Source organism: Branchiostoma belcheri, unplaced genomic scaffold, assembly GCF_001625305.1.
Source record: "Branchiostoma belcheri isolate BF01 breed outbred unplaced genomic scaffold, Haploidv18h27 scaffold84, whole genome shotgun sequence".
NCBI classification, from domain to species: Eukaryota; Metazoa; Chordata; class Leptocardii; order Amphioxiformes; family Branchiostomatidae; genus Branchiostoma; species Branchiostoma belcheri.
The window spans coordinates 1,390,213-1,410,879 of NW_017804509.1; the positions used below are offsets into that span (position 1 = coordinate 1,390,213).

At 45.3% G+C, this 20,667-nt stretch overlaps 5 protein-coding genes across 5 annotated transcripts; 2 read left to right on the forward strand and 3 right to left on the reverse strand.

Annotated features, from left to right (window-relative positions):
• Positions 1-1,820: 1,820 nt before the first annotated feature.
• LOC109486919 (slit homolog 2 protein-like) lies at positions 1,821-5,618 on the forward strand. The gene is made up of 7 exons (XM_019790826.1): positions 1,821-2,101; positions 2,318-2,770; positions 2,849-3,355; positions 3,779-3,996; positions 4,075-4,306; positions 4,351-5,108; positions 5,203-5,618. Exons 1-7 carry the CDS (start codon positions 1,821-1,823, stop codon positions 5,616-5,618), a joined length of 2,865 nt encoding a protein of 954 aa, XP_019646385.1.
• A 2,848-nt stretch (positions 5,619-8,466) lies between these two features.
• On the forward strand, positions 8,467-9,716 carry LOC109486920 (leucine-rich repeat-containing protein 70-like). The gene is made up of 3 exons (XM_019790827.1): positions 8,467-8,474; positions 8,840-9,271; positions 9,446-9,716. The coding sequence occupies exons 1-3, from the start codon at positions 8,467-8,469 to the stop codon at positions 9,714-9,716; spliced, it is 711 nt and encodes a 236-aa protein (XP_019646386.1).
• Positions 9,717-10,456: 740 nt separating this feature from the next.
• On the reverse strand, positions 10,457-11,758 carry LOC109486921 (slit homolog 2 protein-like). The gene is made up of 3 exons (XM_019790828.1): positions 11,235-11,758; positions 10,855-11,168; positions 10,457-10,722 (listed from the first exon to the last, which is right to left on the reverse strand). Exons 1-3 carry the CDS (start codon positions 11,756-11,758, stop codon positions 10,457-10,459), a joined length of 1,104 nt encoding a protein of 367 aa, XP_019646387.1.
• Positions 11,759-15,134: 3,376 nt separating this feature from the next.
• On the reverse strand, positions 15,135-16,722 carry LOC109486922 (SLIT and NTRK-like protein 2). The gene is made up of 2 exons (XM_019790829.1): positions 16,227-16,722; positions 15,135-16,013 (listed from the first exon to the last, which is right to left on the reverse strand). The coding sequence occupies exons 1-2, from the start codon at positions 16,659-16,661 to the stop codon at positions 15,135-15,137; spliced, it is 1,314 nt and encodes a 437-aa protein (XP_019646388.1). The 5' UTR covers positions 16,662-16,722.
• A 1,872-nt stretch (positions 16,723-18,594) lies between these two features.
• LOC109486923 (SLIT and NTRK-like protein 4) lies at positions 18,595-19,947 on the reverse strand. The gene is made up of 3 exons (XM_019790830.1): positions 19,526-19,947; positions 19,032-19,453; positions 18,595-18,773 (listed from the first exon to the last, which is right to left on the reverse strand). The coding sequence occupies exons 1-3, from the start codon at positions 19,945-19,947 to the stop codon at positions 18,595-18,597; spliced, it is 1,023 nt and encodes a 340-aa protein (XP_019646389.1).
• Positions 19,948-20,667: the final 720 nt, after the last annotated feature.

Below are 20,667 nucleotides of genomic sequence, written 5' to 3' on the forward strand. Positions count from 1 at the left end.
AGTCTGCCATACAACTGCTATTACAAAACTTGTACAGATGGGTGCACGACCTTCACTCGTTTCCTGGGTCTGTAGTTTTATCTCGCACCGTACACAACGAGTCCGTTACCAGCAGGTACCAGCAGGTCCTGTCGGACAGGGAACCACTTACCTGTGGGGTGGCACAGGGAACTTTGCTAGGACCCCTGATCTTCTTGGCGATGATTAATGATGCTGGAACACCAAACAGTGAATATTGGAAGTATGTCGACGACCTCAACTTGGGCGAAAACCGACCGATATGCTCACCTTCATCCCTACAAAATGACTTGAACAACCTAGACGAATGGTCGGACAGAAACCATATGCTTCTAAACCCCCAAAAGTGTAAAGTACTGCAAATCTGTTTCATGAAAACTCCTCCCCCTGACCCAGTCCTAACGCTAGGAGGCCAGACGCTTAGTGTGGTGAAGCAAGCACGACTACTTGGTATTCAGATTCAGTCGGATCTTGGATGGGACTCTCAAGTTGACAGTATGGTGTCCAAGGGAAGCAGACGCCTATTTTTCCTCTGTAGACTGCGGCGGGCTAGTCTCCCACCAGACGACCTCTGTGCTATCTACTGCGGATACGTTCGGCCACTCCTTGATTACGCGGTACCCGTCTGGAATGCTGCCCTTAACATCAGACAAGTCAACCGGCTTGAACGGGTTCAAAAACGGGCCTGTAGGATTATGCTTGGCCGTCACTACACTACATACATGGACGCCCTGCAGACCCTGAACCTACAAACTTTGTCTGATCGTAGACACGACCTATGCCTTAACTTTGCAACTAAAATCAGACAATCGTCACGTTTCCGCTCCTGGCTGCCATCGACTAAAGGACAACTACACGGTAGATCGCTAAGGAACTCTCTCCATTACTGCCAGGCCAAGGGCACTAAGCGCTACACAACCAGCGCGATCCCTGCACTAGCAAAACTCCTGGTGGGACTACAAGCTTCTTAACTGCATTTTTAATCGGGCTGGACCCTAATCTCAGTACTGTTGATTGTTTATTGTGTCAATTCGAATTCTTACCGCCAATTGTACATATCCTTAGCGCTCGTACCAGACTAACTTTTAAACTTCAAGACTTTCAGCTATTTTAATGTAGAACGACAGTAGTGATTTTATATTCGTGAGAAATTATATTGTTTTAATTATATTGCTATAATAATATGACGACGACGGTTTTTATAAATTTTGTATATTACAAGTGTAAGTTGCCCTTTTATATCTACTAGTATTGTATAATCCTATAAGTTGTAAATATCAGCACAATTCAGTTTTTACTGCAAGTCTGATATGTTCTTTGCTCTTTTCAATAAACCAATCACTACATTGAGGTTTACAACTGTTTGCTTATCACAACGCACCTGCCAAAATCTAAGGTCTATGTTAGAGGCGCCTTGTACAGCTATAGTAGTAGGGATGGGATCTCGACGCCACACAAATACGAGGCAGTCTGCCATATCGGATTTAGACAAATAGCTAAACTGATTTGATGCATCATTCAGACAACATTTGATTTTACAGATGATACTAGGATGTAGCTCCAAAATGTGTATGACCAGTACATATAGCGGTATCTTGAAATGTGCTGGTATTAAAAATATGCAATTTACCTATAGTAAGAGTATTATTAATTTAGAAAAGTAACTTTACTTAATGTAGCATTTAGAACAATATAGGCGGCTCCAAATCAAGTTTTGGTGCAATGTAGTGTGTTGATAATTAGTACATGTACATGATATAGACTTTTTAACAATTGTACAGGGACAACTACGTCACAACAAGATGAAATGGTTGTTGGTTCTGCTGCTGATCCTCCTGAAGGAAGCTGGCCCGACCGCAGCCTGCAGCAGCAGCTGTTCATCAGTCTGTGACTGCAGCAACAGAGGCCTCACCAGTGTTCCTCAGGACCTGCCGACAACCATCACTAGGCTGGACTTGGAGAATAACGCAATCACAACCTTAAGTCAGTCCGACTTCTCCAGGTACACCAGTCTGGAAAGATTATATCTTCAGAACAACCAGATCTGCACAATCAACAGCGGAGCGTTCTACAACTTAGCAAGGTTAACTTTCCTGGGCCTTAGCGATAACCAGTTAACAACCATCCAAGCTGACATGTTTTGGGGACTTAATAATTTGGGGGTACTTTATTTGTACCGCAACAACATCCACAGTATTGACGCAGGGACCTTCAATGCTACACCGCAACTCAACTGGCTTATGCTCGAAAACAACAACATCAGCACCATCGCAACTGGCACGTTTGTAAATCTGCCCAGCCTTACTATTTTGAAACTTCAATATAACCAGTTAACCAGGCTCCGATCTGACATGTTGGTAGGACTTGATAACCTGGAGAGCATTCACCTGCATGGCAATAACATCCACAGTATCGAGGCGGGAGCCTTCAATGCCACACCTCAACTCAACTGGCTTATAATTGGTAGCAACGACATCAGCACCATCCCAGCTGGTACTTTTGTAAATCTGCACCAGCTGGACTCGCTGGACCTTGGTGGTAACAAGATAACCAGTCTCAGATCTGACATGTTTGTAGGACTGGATAACTTGCATTCTCTATCACTAATTCGCAGTAACATCCACAGTATCGAGGCAGGAGCCTTCAATTCAACACCGCAACTCCGCACGCTTCAACTTCACTACAACAACATCAGCACCATCGCGGCTGGCACATTTATAAATCTGCCTCAGCTGGAAACGCTCTACCTTTCTGACAACCGCATCAACACTTTCCCTTCTGACCTCTTATCCAATTTGAACATTCCACGGCTATCACGCCTTTGGCTGTATAGTAATCGAATGGAGACGCTACCAGCCATGGCGTATGACAAACTGACTTCTGTCTCAACAGTTGACATTAGGAACAACCCCTGGCAGTGTGACTGCAGGATGCTTCCCTTTAAGCTAAGAATGAACGGGTCTTATCCCTTTGAGAGCCAGATCACATGTGCTGGACCACCTAACCTTGCATGGAAAAGCTTACTACAGGACGTCAATCCTGACGATCTGCGCTGTGAAGAGACAACAACTGAACCTACCACAGCCCACAACTGCAGCTGTTCATCATGGTGTGACTGCAGCTACAGAGGCCTCAGCAGTGTTCCTCAGGACCTGCCGACAACCATCACTAGGCTTGGTTTGGAGGGCAATAACATCACAACCCTAAGTCAGTACGACTTCTCCAGGTACAGCAGACTGACAAGGTTAGATCTTAATTCAAATCAGATCTCCGTAATCAACATTGGGGCGTTCTCCAGCTTAGCCAGGTTAACAAGCCTGAACCTTCATGATAACAAGTTAACAACCATCCAAGATGACATGTTTGTGGGACTTCAGCGCTTGTGGTACATTTACCTGTCCAACAATAACATCCACAGTATCGAGGCCGGAACCTTCAGTAACACCCCGCAGCTCCTCGGGATTAGCCTTCCGAACAACAACATCAGCAACATCGCCGCTGGTACGTTTGTAAATCTGCACAGGCTTACGTCATTGGACCTTAACTATAACCAGTTAAACCGACTCCGATCTGACATGTTTGTGGGACTTAATAGCCTGGAAAGGATTTATCTGGATGACAACAACATCCACAGTATCGAGGCAGGAACCTTCAATGCCACCCCGAACCTCTACTGGCTTATAATTGGCGGCAACGACATCAGCACCATCCCAGCTGGCATTTTTTCAAATCTGCCTCAGCTGGACACACTGACCCTTAGCGCTAACAAGTTTACAACTCTTCGATCTGACATGTTTGTAGGACTGGATAACCTGCATTCTCTATCACTAATTATCAACAACATCCGCAGTATCGAACCCGGAACCTTCAACGCCACCCCGCAGCTCCGCACGCTTCAACTTCACTATAACAACATCAGCAGCATCGCGGCTGGCACATTTATAAATCTGCCTCAGCTGGAAACGCTCTTCCTAAATGACAACCGCATCAACACTTTCCCTTCTGACCTCTTATCAAATTTGAACATTCCACGGCTGTCAGACTTTTGGCTGTATAGTAATCAAATGGACACGCTACCAGCGATGGCGTATGACGTACTGGCCTCTGTCTCACGTGTTTTCATTTACAGCAACCCCTGGCAGTGTGACTGCAGGATGCTTCCCTTTAAGCAAAAGATGAACGGGTCTTATCCCTTTGAGAGCGAGATCACCTGTGCCGGACCACCTAACCTTGCATGGAAAAGTTTACTACGGGACGTCAATCCGGACGATTTGATCTGTGAAGAGACAACAACAGAACTTTCCTCCACCACCTCATCGGTTGTTCATCTAGCTACCCAACTAGCTACCCAACCAGCTACCCAACCAACTACCCAACCAACTACCCAACCAACTACCCAGCTAACTACCCAACCAACTACCCAACTATCTACCCAACCAACTACCCAACCAACAAACCAAGCACCTACCCAACCAACTACCCAACCAACTACCCAACCAACTACCCAGCTAACTACCCAACTAGCTACCCAACCAACTACCCAACCAACTACCCAACCAACTACCCAACCAACTACCCAACTAGCTACCCAACCAACTACCCAACTAGCTACCCAACCAACGACCCAACTAGCTACCCAATCAACTACCCAACTAGCTACCAAACAAACTACCCAACTAGCTACCCAACCAACTACCCAACTAGCTACTCAACCAACTACCCTGCCAACTACCCAACCAACTACCCAACTAGCTACCCAACCAACTACCCAACCAGCTACCCAACCAACTACCCTGCCAACTACCCAACCAACTACCCAACCAACCTCCCAACCAACTACCCAGCCAACTACCCAACCAAGTACCCAACCAACTACCCAACCAACTACCCAACCAACAAACCAACCACCTATCCAACCAACAAACCAACCAACTACCCGACCAACTACCCAACCAACTACCCAACCAACTACCCAAACAACTACCCAACCAACTACCCAAGTGGCCCAACCAACTACCCAACCAACTACCCAACCAGCTACCAAAGCAATAACCCGACCGACCATCCAGCCAACTACCCAACCAACTACCGTAACAACTGACCAAGCAACTGGTTGCGTCCACTTCTCACAAGTCTTCCTCGCCGGTTTTCTAGGCGTCGTCATTGGAGCCGTTCTCACCTCAGCCCTGTTTGTTGTGATTTGGTGCAAGAAGCGAAGAGCCAAAACGAGCCCTGCCCCTGTACCGGACCCCAGTGATGTTTCGAGCAACCCAAACGGCGCCGCTACCGGCCCGACCGGCGGCCGGCATCACACAGGGCAGGGCGCCTCACCGTCACGGGCAGCACATTCTGATGACGGAGAGAGTCGACCAGGAACATCAGGGACGGTCCCGCCTCCGCGCGGCCTGGATAAGAGTTACGCGGTTCTGCGGGCTCCACTCCCGCCTATAAAGACAGCGGGACCACGAGGTGATGTCCGGAACGTGCCAGAAGCTGCACATGGTGACGCTGCTGCGGACATCTCCGTCCCTCTCAGCAGGCATTTCATCTATCAGCAAACCTGCCCGTCTGGTCTGCCCAAAGGTCTGCCTGGTCTGTAGACAAACAACAAGCTGAGGAAATCACAAGGAAACAAGAAATCGGACCGGGCTCGCGATCCCTTAAGAACCGCAGCAGACATTGAAATAGGAGCGCAGTGCAAAATTGACAAATATCCAAGCTACAGGTGAAACCAGAATATGCCTTGGACTTCATGCAAAATGGGATTTTCTACGATATTGACAAGACCGAAACGTTCACACAGTTTTACTTTCATCTTTTACTACCATGATTGAGTCTGCAGCTATATATAAACCGAATTGTGTTTTATTTGTTGTGATGTTTACGTGTGACTTTAGAATTCACTTGCGATGATGTGTAATGATATATGTATTTAGCATGTATTACTTTGTTCACTCCTTGTAAAATATTTTAGCAGTTTGTTTAACAATGTAATCTGCAAATCTCACTTTGCATGATTTGATGTGTTTTATGTATTACTGTGATGTTTGTTGGAGACTTAAAACTAGAATCACTTGTGTGAGGTGGAATGATGTATTTGAATTGTTTTAGAATGATGTAAAGCAACCAATGCTGCACTGTGTGTTACCGTTTTCAGGTGTTTGTTTTAGGACGAAAGTAGCAGCTAGGACTACAACTTGGGCATCTTTCCAGATTGTTTTGTGTGTCGCTGCCATTGTTGTCATGTTGTCTGTTTGAAATATTGAAATAAATCCACTTTTGTGTCATTATGTCTAAATCTGTTTATTTCTCCCGAGTTTTAGCATCTGTAGTAATCTTTAGTTGAATAGGTATTCATAAAACAAATATAAATATCTTTATTCTGCACGCATACCTTCTGGGTTAGGTACCGGTAACATGACCAGGTTGCCACGAGGAATGTCTTACTTTTGCGCCGCCTGGCGGAACAGACGGGAACTGTGTGATGTTTATCCGGTATTAAGTTCTCTTAGAAAGAAATCAAAGCTGGCAAACTTCACCCTCCTACTCATAATGCGATGTGACCATTCAACAGATCACGTAAGTAGCCCTCAAGGCGTGTGATCATGCTCCAATGCGTGTATTGGTAATGGCAGAAACATATCAATGCAGGTAGGCCCATAGACAAAACAAGACTTCACTTCCTTAGGGTGAAGGACACTGGTATCAAACAATCTCAGTGTACTTTGAATAGCAGGTTTGGAATAAATTGCAGGCGGAGGAGGTTGGCAAACATCGACTGCATCAAGGCGTACCAACAAATAATCAGATAAATGTATATTTAACCCAGAAGCTACAACAATACAGGACCAACAACTAAAGTAAATAAATGGAGATTTAACCTACGATATATTCAACGTATGTTGAATAGTAGGCTTGCCGTAATTGCAGCCATGGAAGGTAGGCAAACATCAAAGATGTGCCAACAAGCAAGGCAAAAAATAGATTTTTAAGTCAGGTGCTACAATAAGACAAGCCCAACAGCTAAGTAGATAAATAGTATCTTAAATAGCAGTTTTGCCGTAAATGCAGGCGGTGGAGAAAGGCAAAAGCATAAACAAGGCATACCAAAAAGCAGGACTGAATTTAAACAATACATGATCTACCATTTTCCCTACGATACATTCAATAAATTTTTGATAATGAGCTCGGTATTATTGCAGCCTTGGGAGGTAGGTAAACATGGTCTGTACGAAGACGTACCAACAAGCAGGACTGATAAATGGGTATTTAACTCAGGAGCTACAACAATACATGGTCAACAAACAGGGTAAATAAACGAGAATTAAACAACTTAGGTCGCTACAACACAACACAACCTGCTGCGTAGTTACACCGGGATTTGTTCCGGGGGAGTCAGAGACAGACCTAGACAAGACCTGCGGCAGACAACTTGGAGTTTCCTGGGAACAGTTTAAATCTGACAAGTGAAGATTCTGTTGGGCCAACCTTAACCCTCTCTCAGCTACGGACGCCTTTGTTTGGTGCCGGGTTTTTATTGTTTACGGGGACGGAGGCAGCAGGAAGAAGGTTCAACTCACTAAGCAAAACACTCGTAAGTGGTGCCTTTTGTAAATAAGTCATAGAAGGATGTCTGTTATTGTTAGGATAAAGACTAGGACATGGCTGATCATCTTCTCTGAACAATCGGCATTTGAGGCAATTTTATATTTTTGATAAAGAAAACGTTGCAAGTGACAAGAATTAGCTTCTTCACCTTTCTATATACATACTTACCGTTTACAGAGTTTGCACAGCATCAGGTAGCCGTTATCGTCTGCGTTGGATGTGTGTTCACAGTTCGAATGGAGATGGCCTCAGGTGATTTGGGCTGTCTCGATCGTCATCATTAAAACTTTGCAGTATTGCTGGCTAATGCAGAGTGGAAAGTTGAACTGTAGAAGAACAAGGACAGAAAATATCCCCTTTATTGACTGACCAGAATCGGAGGACTGTAAACAACTAAACTGAATGCATGTACCTTTCTTTGTCAGTGGTGTGGCTATGATTATCAAGCTGATAGAGTAAGTTTCTATGTTGCTTAATAAAAAAAGTAAACTGATGTGTGCGAGTTTTCAGCGCTGTTCCTTTGATTCCATGTAAAGCTGTGTATAATTACTAGGCGAAACAACAGATGCTATTTTACCTATTTGCAAGGCTCACAGGTTGTTTGAAAAATTCGGATCGTGTCTTTGTTCATACGATGAAAAGAGTGACCCTTTGTTTGCTTCGCATTGATAAATGGCATTGAAATACGAACTTAACAAGCTCTTATCACAAAGGAACTGCCTAAATCAATGTATATGTCACTTGGTACAACGACGTTTGTTTGATATTAATGCCTGCTAAAAACTAAATGGGCAAACTATTCGTTTAACATCGTTTAATCAACATTGAAGTTTTCACTCGATGCCAAGGTACAGATCTCATATTTCTTATTCAAAGAGAGCAAAACTGTTTGATACAACATTCAATGGTCTTGACCTTTTAAGATTAGGTAAAATGTAGTCGGCGAACAAATCGAATTTCTCATGGTACAAAATCTAGGATGGAACTTGTTAGCATTATATATGTGTTGCCGGACTGAACCCTCATCTACTTTCTCTCTAATAGGTAGCCACAAGATGAGGATGCTGTTGGTTCTTAATCTTCTGCTGATTATCCCGAGGTCAACTGCACAAACCAATGCTACAGTACCACTGTATACTTTAGGAGCAGGCGGCGCAGCCACCGTCGCCCCCGGAGCGTTCTGTAACAGCTGTTCATGGTGGTGTCCATGCAGCAACATAGGACTCACCAGTGTTCCTCAGGAACTGCCTACATACACCATCGAGCTTTACTTGGGTTACAACGTCATCACAACCTTAAGTCAGTCCGACTTCTCCAGCTACAGCAGTCTCAGAGAATTAGATCTTCAATACAACCAGATCTCCGTAATCAACAGCAGAGCGTTCTACAGCTTAACCAGGTTATATACCCTGGACCTTAGTGGTAACCGGTTAACCAGTCTCCGATCTGACGTGTTTGAAGGACTTGATAACTTGCGGTATCTTTACCTGGATCACAACAGCATCAACATTTTCCCTGAGGCCTTATCACTTGTAAATATTTTAACCATAACGATGCACCACAACCAAATGACCACCCTCCCGTCAACAGCATACGACATTCTGGCCTCCATCTCATATGTTGACATCAGCAACAACCCCTGGCAGTGTGACTGTCTGATGCTTCCCTTCAAGCAAAAAATGAACGGGTCTTATTCCTTTGAGTACCAGATCACCTGTGCCGGACCTGCTAACCTTACAGGGAAACGCTTACTTGAAGCAAATCCTGAGAACCTTATCTGTGAGGAGACACCTCTCATTGAATCGCTTCATCTGATCAGCGGTTTTCTGGGCGTGGCCGTCGGAATCCTTATGACTTTGGCCGTTTTCCTTGTCATCTGGTATAGAAAGAGAAAGAGAAAAACCAGTCCTGTCCCTGCCCCAGACACACCACAGGTCACAACCAGGGACGGTCATGACGTCACGGGAACAGGTGCAGCAGAGTCTGATGACGTAGAGCGTGCCCTTGACCCGGAACCTTGTGACCTTGACATCGGTTACAGGCTGGTGCGCCCTTCCCTTCCTCCCATAGATGGAACAGGTGATAGTTAGACTGGTAACCAGAAGGTTAATGCACCTGCATGTGGGGATGATACTCGAGTTTGGTCATCAGCAAAATAGCCATCAAAATATAACTACTCACTGTTCAAATAGAATGGAATTGTCTTGCTCTAGGACTGGAAAGTTCAAACTGTTGTCATCATGATCAGCATAACTGCAGTTATGATTTCGACTTGTTACAGACTGTACGTTGTATCATTTGAGAAAAACTGGAAATGTGTATGCAAAGTTGTGATGTTTGCGTGAGACTTTAAAACAGACCTACGACATTATACATGTACACTGTGTGGAAGAACTACGACGTTTGCAACTGTGACTCCAGCTGGCAACAAGCTTTAGTATCTTTCGAGAAAAAATTGAGTTGCATTTTCTATTGCTTTGATGTTTGCTTGAGTGCTAGTGGTAAACAAACGTACGTTATCAGGTGTTTAAGTTTTCCTGTGCTGTAAAACAGCCAGTACTGTACATTGGTGTTAATGTCACGATGGAAGCTATAATTATGACTAAAGATTTGAAACCTTCCTACTGTACAAAAAATAATTTGAATTGTTGTCATGTTTTCTGGAGGGTTTCAAATAAATACACTTTGAAGTGATGTTTGAATTGATGTATTTCCTACACTACAAAATAAACAGTGCTTTAGTAACTGTTGATCTCGTTTGCTTGTGCCTAACTGCAAGAAAATACACAATGGGCTCATTTCCATCGAAGGTAGCGATTCAGTCCATTAGCTACGTCATCATACATTCTTTACGTGACGCACTGGTTGTTACGTCATCATACTCTTCCGCACGTGACACGCTGGTTGTCATAGTAACAGCCGTGCACGTCTGGGACTCAGTGTTGCTGTAGGCAACAGTCGGGCCAGGTACAGATGTGCTCGCACTTTCTCTCCTCCTGCGGTGGCACCAAACTGCGAGAAAAACGGTCGAGGTGAGCAGACCTCCGATCAACGCCCCCAGAAACCCGCTGATGAGGACTAGATGAGTGTAGGAGCAGAGAGAAGTGCTTGCATAGCTGTTTGCTATTCCTGAAGTAAAGTAAGCGTCACCCGTAGTTGTTTGGTTAGATGTATGGTTAGATGTTTGGGTAGTTGTTTGGGTTGCTGTTGCGGAAGATGTTGATACCACTGATGTTGAAGTTTCCATCTCAACAACAGCTGAGGGAGTTAAAGCTGATGTCGTATCCTCACAGATCAGATCGTCAGCATTTACACCCGACAGTAAGTTTTTTCCTCGCAGGTTAGCAGGACCGACACAGGTGATCTGGTTATCAAATGGATGGTCACCGTTCATCCTTAGCTTAAAGGGAAGCATCCTGCAGTCACACTGCCAGGGGTTGTTGTTAATGTGTACGGATGGGACGGAGGCAAGAATATCGTATGCCACGGAAGGTAGCGTCGCCATTTGGTTGGAGTCCATTCTAAGGGTGTGAAACCCTGAACTCAGATGCAGATCTGACAAGGCTTCAGTAGGGAACTTGTTGATACGGTTGTGCGATAGGTACAACCATTGAAGCCGGGATAGAGTTGCAAGTGCGCCAGCTGCGATGTTGCTGATGTTGTTGTACTGAAGTTGAAGCTCGCGGAGTTGCGGGGTGGCGTTGAAGGTTCCTGCCTCGATACTGTGGATGTTGTTGTGATACAGATAAAGTATCTGAAGGCTATCAAGTCCCACAAACATGTCAGATCGGAGACTGGTTAACCGGTTATTGTAAAGATACAAGTGAGTTAACCTGGTTAGGTTGTAGAACGCTCCGCTGTTGATTAGGGAGATCTGGTTGTATTGAAGTTGTAATGTTGTCAGTGTGCTGTGCCTGGAGAAGTCGGACTGGTTTAAGGTTGTGATGACGTTGTAGTGCAAGTAAAGCTCAGTAACGTTTGTTGGCAGGTCCTGGGGAACACTGGTGAGGCCTCTACTATAGCAGTAACAACGCGATGAACAGCTGCTGCTGCAGGCTGCGGTCGGGCCAGCTTCCGCCAGGAGGATCAGCAAAAAAACCAACACCATTCTTATCGTGTACATCTTGTACATGTTTTACGTGTTACCTGTACAGTAGAGAGGTAATACAATCTTATAAGTAACTGATATATAATGTACACATTACACTTAATTACACCTTTTTTATTTTTTTTTATTTTGGTATCTAATGAAATCTGAAACAATAGCTATTCATATTTGACCCATCTGGGGCCTGGTATTGTATCAGATATTTTACTTATTTATATATAAGAAATATGTAGAATCATTTATAAAAGCTAGAAGCGTTTAATTAAATTTAGTGCCATCACACTAGGCAATTGCAAATCAATTAAGTTTGATGTTTTTTATCTAATAACTTTTAAGTAGTTCGACAAGTTGTCTGAAATAAGTTTGATATCATGCTGTGCTAATACAATCTCTGATCAATACGTGACAGTTCCTGCCAGTGAAAACAGGCGACTGTCACCTGATAGTGTTTGCCTTTGGAGACTGTGACATATGTACAAAACAAATGAAAATACCAGATCGTATCAAGTGACTAAAAACAATAGAAAAACAAACTCTGAGTTTCACCTGCCCAACAGCAAAAACATGAAGCGCCCCTGTTGTACCTTGTGAGAATGCTGGAAGGCGTCGGTCACTATATAAGGAAAACACAGGTACGTTTGGTGGTCGGCAGCAGAATTACCTGATGAAGAATCTTCGCTCCCCCCTATATATAGCTACCGCCCTCCCTCCCTGTTGTGGTATTTGTGTAGCCTCTGAAATATAGTCAAGGTTACAAGTTGTTCGACGATGGTGTAACGTGGTGTTTCGACGTTAGACGCACCCACCGGTTCAGTCAGTAGTCAGGTCTGCGTTGTCCTCGGTACCGGTACAGACACGCAGGGAAAGGACATCGCGATCGGCTGTGTTCGTCTGAACTTGCGTAGAAACCTTCAACCTTTCACCTTCGGTCTTAGCTCCGAATGCCCCACCTGAAATTTATAGTAGTACTAGTAGCTCACTGTTCCGTACATGTTCTATGGATCTGGCCCTACTCTGGTTGTGATGTCGTCCTCTACTATCTTCTTCTTCTTCTTCTTCTTCTTCCTCTAACAACCCCGTAAGGGGTATCGCTGAGGGGGGGGGGGAGTGCGTGGACCTTACAGTAGAGAGGCCCGAAAGGCCTCCACAGATTGTGCCTGTACGGCCTGGGCAGGTAAACTGTTCCACTCTCGTATCGAGCGTGGGAAAAATGAGAATTTGAAACAGTCTTTCGTTGCAGGAATAATATTGTATTTAAAGGCGTGGCTACCTCTGGTGCGCCGCTGTGCAGGAATAAGATATTGTTCAGAGGGTATGTGCATGTGACCGTGAGTTATTTTGAACATTGTAGTCAGACGTGCCTCTCTTCTTCTGTTTGCAAGAGTGGGCCATTGGAGTTTTTGCAACATTTCGGTCACACTACTGGTGCGGGCGTAGTCATTCATGACCATCCGGGCTGCCCTGCGTTGTACGCGCTCAACTGCCTGCACCCCACCAGCTGTGTAGGGGTCCCACACTGAGGCGCAGTACTCGAGTTGAGGGCGTACCAGGGCTTTATAGCAAGTGTTTTTGACTTGCGATGTGCAATGGTATAAGTTACGCCGGATAACTCCCAAGGTCCTGTTTGCCTTACCAGTAGCGTGAGCAATGTGAGCATCCCAACGCATGTCGTTGGAGATGTGAACTCCCAAGTAAGGGTACGATTTTACAGTCGTAAGATTTACCGAGCAAAGACTATACTGCGTAACAAGTGGTCTACGTTTGCGTGTAATGTGAATAGTATGACATTTGGCTGGGTTAAAATTCATTTGCCAACGATCCTGCCACTCGGTCAGCGCATCCAGGTCGGCCTGTAAGCCCTGGGCGTCTGTCGGGCTCTTAATAACCCGGTATAACAAACAGTCGTCGGCAAACAGACGTACGTTACTATTAACTATGTCGGGCAAATCATTTATATAAAGGAGAAAAAGAAGCGGGCCCAAGACCGTGCCCTGAGGCACACCGGACGTAACCCTTGAGGGTTTGGAGGATTCGCCGTCGAGAACTACGGTCTGTGTCCGCTCCGTTAGAAAGGCTTTGAGCCAGGACAAGATGTGTCCCTTGATGCCGTAGTACTGGAGCTTACTCAGCAGGCGTTGATGCGGTACCGTATCAAACGCCTTGCTGAAGTCCAGCACCACGGCATCAATTTGAAGGTTTTGGTCAAGACCATGTGCTAGATCATGGGTAGTTACTAGTAGTTGGGTCTCACACGAAAGTCCTTTTCGGAAACCATGCTGTACCGGGCATAAAATATTGTATTTGTCAAGATGGGACATTATATGGCAGTGCACAATATGTTCTAAAATTTTACTACAAACAGACGTCAGTGAGACTGGCCGGTAGTTTGCTGGCGCAGCCTTGTCACCTTTTTTATAGATAGGTGTGATGTTTGCAGACCTCCAATCTAGAGGCACATCACCAGTGGTTAGGGATTGTGTGAAAATGACTGTTAATATAGGTGAGACCTGAGTAGCTACAGTTTTTAATAGCCTAGGTGATAGCCCGTCTGGGCCCGTTGCTTTATTTGGATTTAAATTTGTGAGTAGCTTGGCTACCCCTTCCACTGATACCTTGAGCTCTGGTGTGGTCGGTACTGAAGGTTCACCAAGGGTTGGGATGATATTAGTGTCTTCCTTAGTAAAAACCGACTCAAACTGTTCTGTATCTGCCATTAGGGCGAGACCGATCTAGTTTGATTCTAACGTTATGCGAAACCGGAAGTCCCCAGGTGAAGTCTCACCTTTTCCCGCGCGGAGGCGTCTGGGAAGGATTCTTTCCGTCCGGACTGTCCCATTTGAATGGGGAGAGGAGGTGGAAGCGTCAGATTCAGGACACAATCACAAAAGTGGATTTATTTCAAACCTACAACAACGCACAAAATGATCTTGAAAGATGCCAAACTTGTAGTCAGAGCTGCAACTTTAGTCCTCAAACAAACAGTATATAACATCTATATGACACAGCAATACAAATACGGAACGGTTTCTCTTCCAAAACAAATCAAAATCCGAATGTAAACGTGTAAGCTGCAGATTCCGTTGTGAAACAAGCTCACTACTAAAAAAACGTACACGCAGTAAACAAAGTAATACTGGCTAAACACATCATTCCACATCGTGGTAAAGTGAATTCTTAAGTCTCACTCAAACATCACACTGCAATGAAAATATAATCATGGAATATTCCATTTCGCTATTCTACTTCACCTACAGCTTGGACATTTCACAATTCTGTTCTCGATTCGATTTTTAAAGTCTGCTAAAAAGCAGTTGTCAAAGTCTCATCCCGTGTAGTAAAGTGATCGTGATTTTAGTCCGGTTGTTTTCTTGTTGATTTCCTCGATCAGCTTGTTGTTTGTCTACAAACCAGGCAGACCTTTGGGCAGACCAGACGGGCAGGTTTGCTGATAGATGAAATGCCTGCTGAGAGGGACGGAGATGTTCGCAGCAGCATCACCATGTGCAGCTTCTGGCACGTTCCGGACATCACCTCGTGGTCCCGCTGTCTTTATAGGCGGGAGTGGAGCCCGCAGAACCGCGGAACTCTTATCCAAGCTGCGCGGAGGCGGGACCGTCCCTGATGTTCCTGGTCGACTCTCTCCGTCATCCAAGCTGCGCGGAGGCGGGACCGTCCCTGATGTTCCTGGTCGACTCTCTCCGTCATCAGAATGTGCTGCCCGTGACGGTGAGGCGCCCTGCCCTGTGTGATGCCGGCCGCTGGTCGGGCCGGTAGCGGCGCCGTTTGGGTTGCTGGAAACACCACTGGGGTCCGGTACAGGAGCAGGGCGCGTTTTGGCTCTCATCTTTATGCACCAAATTGCAAGGAAAATGACCAAGATGAGAAAAGATCCAAGAACCCCGCCAAGAAAACCGCTGAGGAAGGCGGAGAGGGAGAAAGAAGCAGGAGAGGTACTGTCCGTAGAACCGGTCTCTTCACAGTTCAGATCTTCGGGCTCTACAACTAACAGTAGGCTTTTTCCTTCAAGGTGTTCAGGTCCGGCACAGCGGATCTGTTTTTCAAAGTCCCGGAAACCGGTCATCTTTTGCTTGATGGGAAGCATCCTGCAGTCACACTGCCAGGGGTTGTTGTCAATGTTAACATATGAGATGGAGAACATGATGTCATATGCCGCGGATGAAAGTGTCTCCATCTGGTTGTGGTTCATCCTTAGGTTTGAAATATTTGCAAGTGATGGGGACTCAGGGAAAATGGTGATGTTGTTTTGATCCAGGTAAAGATACCGTAGGTTATCAAGTCCCACAAACGTGTCCGATCGGAGAATGGTTAACCAGTTATAGCTAACGGAAAGGGTTTCAAGCCCAGGCAGATTGAAGGTTCCTGCCTCGATACTGTGGATGTTGTTGTGATGCAGATAAAGTATCCGCAGGCTCTCAAGTCCCACAAACATGTCAGATCGAAGACTGTTTAACTGGTTATTGTGAAGGTTCAGCTGTTGAAGCTGTGGGGTGGCGTTGAAGGTTCCTGCCTCGATACTGTGGATGTTGTTGTCGTACAGATTAAGTTCCAGAAGGGTATCCAGTCCCACAAACATGTCCGATCGGAGAATGGTTAACTGGTTATATCTAAGCCACAGGCCAGTTAAGCTGGATAAGCCGTAGAACGCTCCGCTGTTGATAACGGAGATCTGGTTGTGATAAAGCCATAACCTTGTCAGGTTGCTGTACCTGGCGAAGTCGGACTGACTTAAGGTTGTGATGGCGTTGTGACTCAGGTCCAGCCTAGTAATGGTTGTCGGCAGGTCCTGAGGAACACTGGTGAAGCCACTGTTGTCGCACCAACACCATGATGAACAGCTGCTGCTGCAGGCTGCGGTCGGGCCAGCTTCCTTCAGGAGGATCAGCAGAAAAACCAACATCATTTTCATCTTGTCGGGAATTTTGCCTGTACGAAAAATATGGTTCACAAATCCGTCTGGAGTTTTCTGTGTCCGGTGGTCCCGAACTCAACCCTGTAACTGCGCAGCACGTATTAAGTACGGGCGTGTCTTTGTGTACACTGTTTATTATTACTCTCTCGTTACGTAACACTACTGTGTCTATTCAGAGAGAGTTACCTGAGCAGGTTCTATTCATAGAAGTCACAATTCACATCCCTGACCTCTTGATCTTGAAGTAACCCTGCTACTTCCGCCATTATTTTCATGTAACACAAGGTATTTATTTATTGTATGGACGCGTCTTTGTTCTACTCTCCAATTACTTTGTGGGCAAGAAACTACAGTTGGCCGGCTCGTAACCAGTTGCCCCGGTAATCTGCTTGGGGATTATCTTTGTTAAGAAAAAAGTGTTGCCTACGGACCTGTAATAAGATTATCCGTGCGTGTCAGGGACGCCCCCTAGCGATTCAAGCTATTTTGCCACTGCTCATTGCAGTGAGGATTTTTAAGCTACATGACAACAATGACAACAGAATTCGAGATGATTGCAAAAGTAGATTTATTTCAATGTCTCAAACAACCTGACAACCATGACAAAAACAACACAAAACAATCAGGAAAGATGCCAAAGTTGAAGTCACAGCTGCAACTTTCGTCTTAAAACAAACACTTGAAAATACTGACACACTGCAATTTCAGTTGGTTTTACAGTACAGGAGACAATGTAAACACATCTTCCACGTGAAACAATTGGCTCTAATTTCAAGTCTCCAGCAAACATCACAACAACACAAATAATCAACAAGCCAATTTCTCTCATAAAACACATCAAATCTTGTAAATGTCTGAAGTCAGAGTTGCAGATGCCATTGGCAAACAAACTACTTGAAAATCTTACACACAAAGTGATACTGGCTAAATACATGATCATTCCACGTAACACAAGTGGTACCGTGCAGTTTCGGGTCTTGGGTAAACATGACAGCAATACCCATGCCAGTCATTTTCTCTTCCAGAACACATCACAACTTCTAAGTGTCTCAAGTCAGAGCTGTAGATTGTATTGTGAAACATTCTGCTAAAACTCGTACACAATAAACAAAGCCAGGCTAAAACCCTGAACACATCATGCCATGTAGCACTAAACATCACCAAACATCACAGCAATACCAATACAAGTCACCTCTAAAACACATCACATCTAAACGTGTAAAGTCAGAGCTTGTGAAAGGCACTTTACACAACTTTCCTCTCTGTATGGTGGAGTGACACCCACCAAGCCTCTTCGGCCAGTCTTTCAAAATGTGTGCCAAAAGCACACTGTAAATTTGGTGCGCCAATGCGCCAACATCTAAACATTTGCCACTGATATTATCGTGGAAGATTTCATTCTGTAAAAAGTGCCTTTCTGGTTTCTGCACAAAGTTTTCTGCACAAACATTTCTGGGTTCAATTTTAATTTCCACTTCTTTAAAATGAAAGGCAATTGTCAAACAGGATTACAATAGCCTGGGTGCCATCCGATTTGTATACGGCTACCCACAAAAAATTTTTCGGGGTAGCCGTTATACAAATCGGATGGCACCCAGGCTAGGATTACAAGCTCGGTGCAGTTTGAAGTTGACAAACTATGCAGACCTTTGGGAAGTCCGGGAAGACAGATTTGCTCATTGATAAATGCTCCTTCATGCGTTCATAGTTGTTGGCAGCATCAGTTGGTGATCTAAGAACTTCCGTCCTTCATAGGCGGGAGTGGAGCCCGCAGAACCGCGTAACTCTTACCAAACATCTGTCCTCACTGTCTGTACAGTAACACGGAACTTTTGAATGGCTTCCATGAGCCTTGTTTTGTGGTGAACTATGAAATAAAAAGAAGAGCTGCGTGGAGGCGGGACCGTCCCTGATGTTCTTGGTCGACTCTCTACGCCATCAGTATGTCCTGCTCTAAATCGGTTACTTGTGACGCGCCCTGATCTGTACGGCCGCTGGTCGGTCCGGCAGCGGCGCCGTTTGGGTTGCGGGAAACATCACTGGGGTCCGGGACAGGGGCAGGGCTCGTTTTGACTCTTTTCTTTAAGCACCAGGTCGGAAGGCAAATGGCTGAGATGAGAAAAGATCCAACAATCACGCCAAGGCCAAATGTGAGGAAGGCGGAGAAGGAGAAAGACTGAGCGGGAGCGGTACTGGTACTCCCAGTGGAACCGGTCCCAGTACTAGTACTCCCAGTGGAACCGGTCCCAGTACTAGTACTCCAAGTGGAACCGGTCCCAGTACTAGTACTCCCAGTGAAACCGGTCCCAGTACTAGTACTCCCAGTGAAACCGGTCCCAGTACTAGTACTCCCAGTGGAACCGGTACCAGTACTAGTACTCCCAGTGGAACCGATACTGGAAGAAATACTGCTGGTCTCTGCACAGATCAGATCTTCGGGATCTACAGCTAACAGTAAGTTCCCTGCAAGGTGTTCAGGTCCGGCACAGGTGATTCGCTGTTCAAAACTCAGAGACCCGTTCATCCTTTGCTTAAAGGGAAGCATCCTGCAGTCACACGGCCAGGGGTTGTTGTTGATGTTCACATTCGAGAAAGAGGACAGGAGGTCATATGCGGCGGACGGGAGGGTCTCCATTTGGTTGTTGTTCAGTAAAAGCGTTGACATTGCATGCGACGTATTTGCAGTCGATAGGGCCTCAACGGGGATAGTGCTGATGTTGTTGTGAGATAGGCCTATGTATTGGAGCGCTCGCAAATTTTCCAATGCCCCAGCTGATATGCTGTTGATGCTGTTGTTATCCAGGTAAAGGTACTGCAGATTATCAAGGTCCACAAACATGCCAGATTGGAGATTGATTAACTGGTTATTGCTAAGGGTCAAGAACCACAGGCTCTCAAGTCCCACAAACATGCCAGATCGGAGACTGGTTAACTGGTTATTGTTAAGGGTCAGGTAGGTTACCGTGGACATGATGTAGAACGCTCCGCTGTTGATTACGGAGATCTGGTTGTGATCAAGGTGTAACTCTGCCAGGCTGCTGTACCTGGAGAAGTCTGACTGACTTAAGGTTGTGATGGAGTTGTGACTCAGGTACAGGTGAGTGATGTTTGTCATCAGGTCCTGAGGAACACTGGTGAGGCCTCTCCTGCTGCAGTCACAACATGCACAACTGAAACAGTTCCATGCACATAATGACCATGAACAGATGTTACCGCAGCTTCGGGCTGCGACCGGATCAGTTTCCTTCAGGAGGATCAGCAGAAGAACCAACAACCTCTTCATCTTGATTGTGGTTTTGCCTGTACAATAGAGATGAGATGTTACAAGTCATGTGTACTAGACATCAAGAATTTATTTGTTTACTGGTAATGTATCAATGTGCTGTAAAAAATTGTAATAAAGAAAACAAAGTAGCATCTCGGCAAGTTACAGATACTGTTGTAAGGCGTCTTTACACCGAAGTTTACACAACATAATCCTACTTCTAAACGGCCTGTTACTTTCTGTTCTTTACGGCGCCGAACTACACTGGTGTAGCCTGGGTGCCATCCGATTTTTACCCCGAGGTAGCCGTTATACAAATCGGATGGCACCCAGGCTAAGTGTATTTCTGTAGGTGAATCTGCATGAAGTAAAAATGAATGCCGTCTTGTTTTTGGATAAATACCCCCTCAATTACAGATACTGTCAGTTTTTAAAACGTATCCATTCGCTTCAGTAACAAATCCTGGCGTATGTCGTAATCTGGATGTCTAACCTTCATCAACATAACTTAAACAGTGCTTTGTTTGTTTGTTTTATGTGTTAATTATGTAGTGGACTCCACCAATGCACAGCCAGCTGGCTTTGCGTTCTGCACTGTGCCAACTACACAAGTGTTTGTACTTCTGTTGCCAAAACTATCTAGACATGTCGTCTTGTTTGTATTAGCACAGTGCCTTTTCTAAGGACACAAAAGTGAGGCCTCCAAGGGATTCGAAACCAGAACCTTGTCTTTGTGCA

Excerpts from the sequence above, each read along its gene's own strand:
- LOC109486919 (XM_019790826.1), top strand. The coding sequence starts at position 1,821 with ATGAAATGGTTGTTGGTTCTGCTGCTGATCCTCCTGAAGGAAGCTGGC. Across the intron at positions 2,102-2,317 it reads GCGTTCTACAACTTAGCAAG|CCTTACTATTTTGAAACTTC; the intron begins GTTAACTTTCCT and ends AAATCTGCCCAG. Across the intron at positions 5,109-5,202 it reads CAACTACCCAACCAACTACC|CCCTGTTTGTTGTGATTTGG; the intron begins GTAACAACTGAC and ends TTCTCACCTCAG.
- LOC109486920 (XM_019790827.1), top strand. Across the intron at positions 9,272-9,445 it reads ATCAGCAACAACCCCTGGCA|CGGTTTTCTGGGCGTGGCCG; the intron begins GTGTGACTGTCT and ends TCATCTGATCAG.
- LOC109486921 (XM_019790828.1), bottom strand. The coding sequence starts at position 11,758 with ATGTACAAGATGTACACGATAAGAATGGTGTTGGTTTTTTTGCTGATC. Across the intron at positions 11,169-11,234 it reads ACTCTATCCCGGCTTCAATG|TTCAGGGTTTCACACCCTTA; the intron begins GTTGTACCTATC and ends TCTGCATCTGAG. Across the intron at positions 10,723-10,854 it reads GATGGAAACTTCAACATCAG|GCTCCTACACTCATCTAGTC; the intron begins TGGTATCAACAT and ends GCACTTCTCTCT.
- LOC109486922 (XM_019790829.1), bottom strand. The coding sequence starts at position 16,661 with ATGAAAATGATGTTGGTTTTTCTGCTGATCCTCCTGAAGGAAGCTGGC. Across the intron at positions 16,014-16,226 it reads CCACCCCACAGCTTCAACAG|CTTTACCTGGATCAAAACAA; the intron begins CTGAACCTTCAC and ends AACCTACGGTAT.
- LOC109486923 (XM_019790830.1), bottom strand. The coding sequence starts at position 19,947 with ATGAAGAGGTTGTTGGTTCTTCTGCTGATCCTCCTGAAGGAAACTGAT. Across the intron at positions 19,454-19,525 it reads TTGACCCTTAGCAATAACCA|CATCAACAGCATATCAGCTG; the intron begins GTTAATCAATCT and ends GGATAACAACAG. Across the intron at positions 18,774-19,031 it reads CACTGGGAGTACTAGTACTG|CCATTTGCCTTCCGACCTGG; the intron begins GTACCGGTTCCA and ends TTCTCATCTCAG.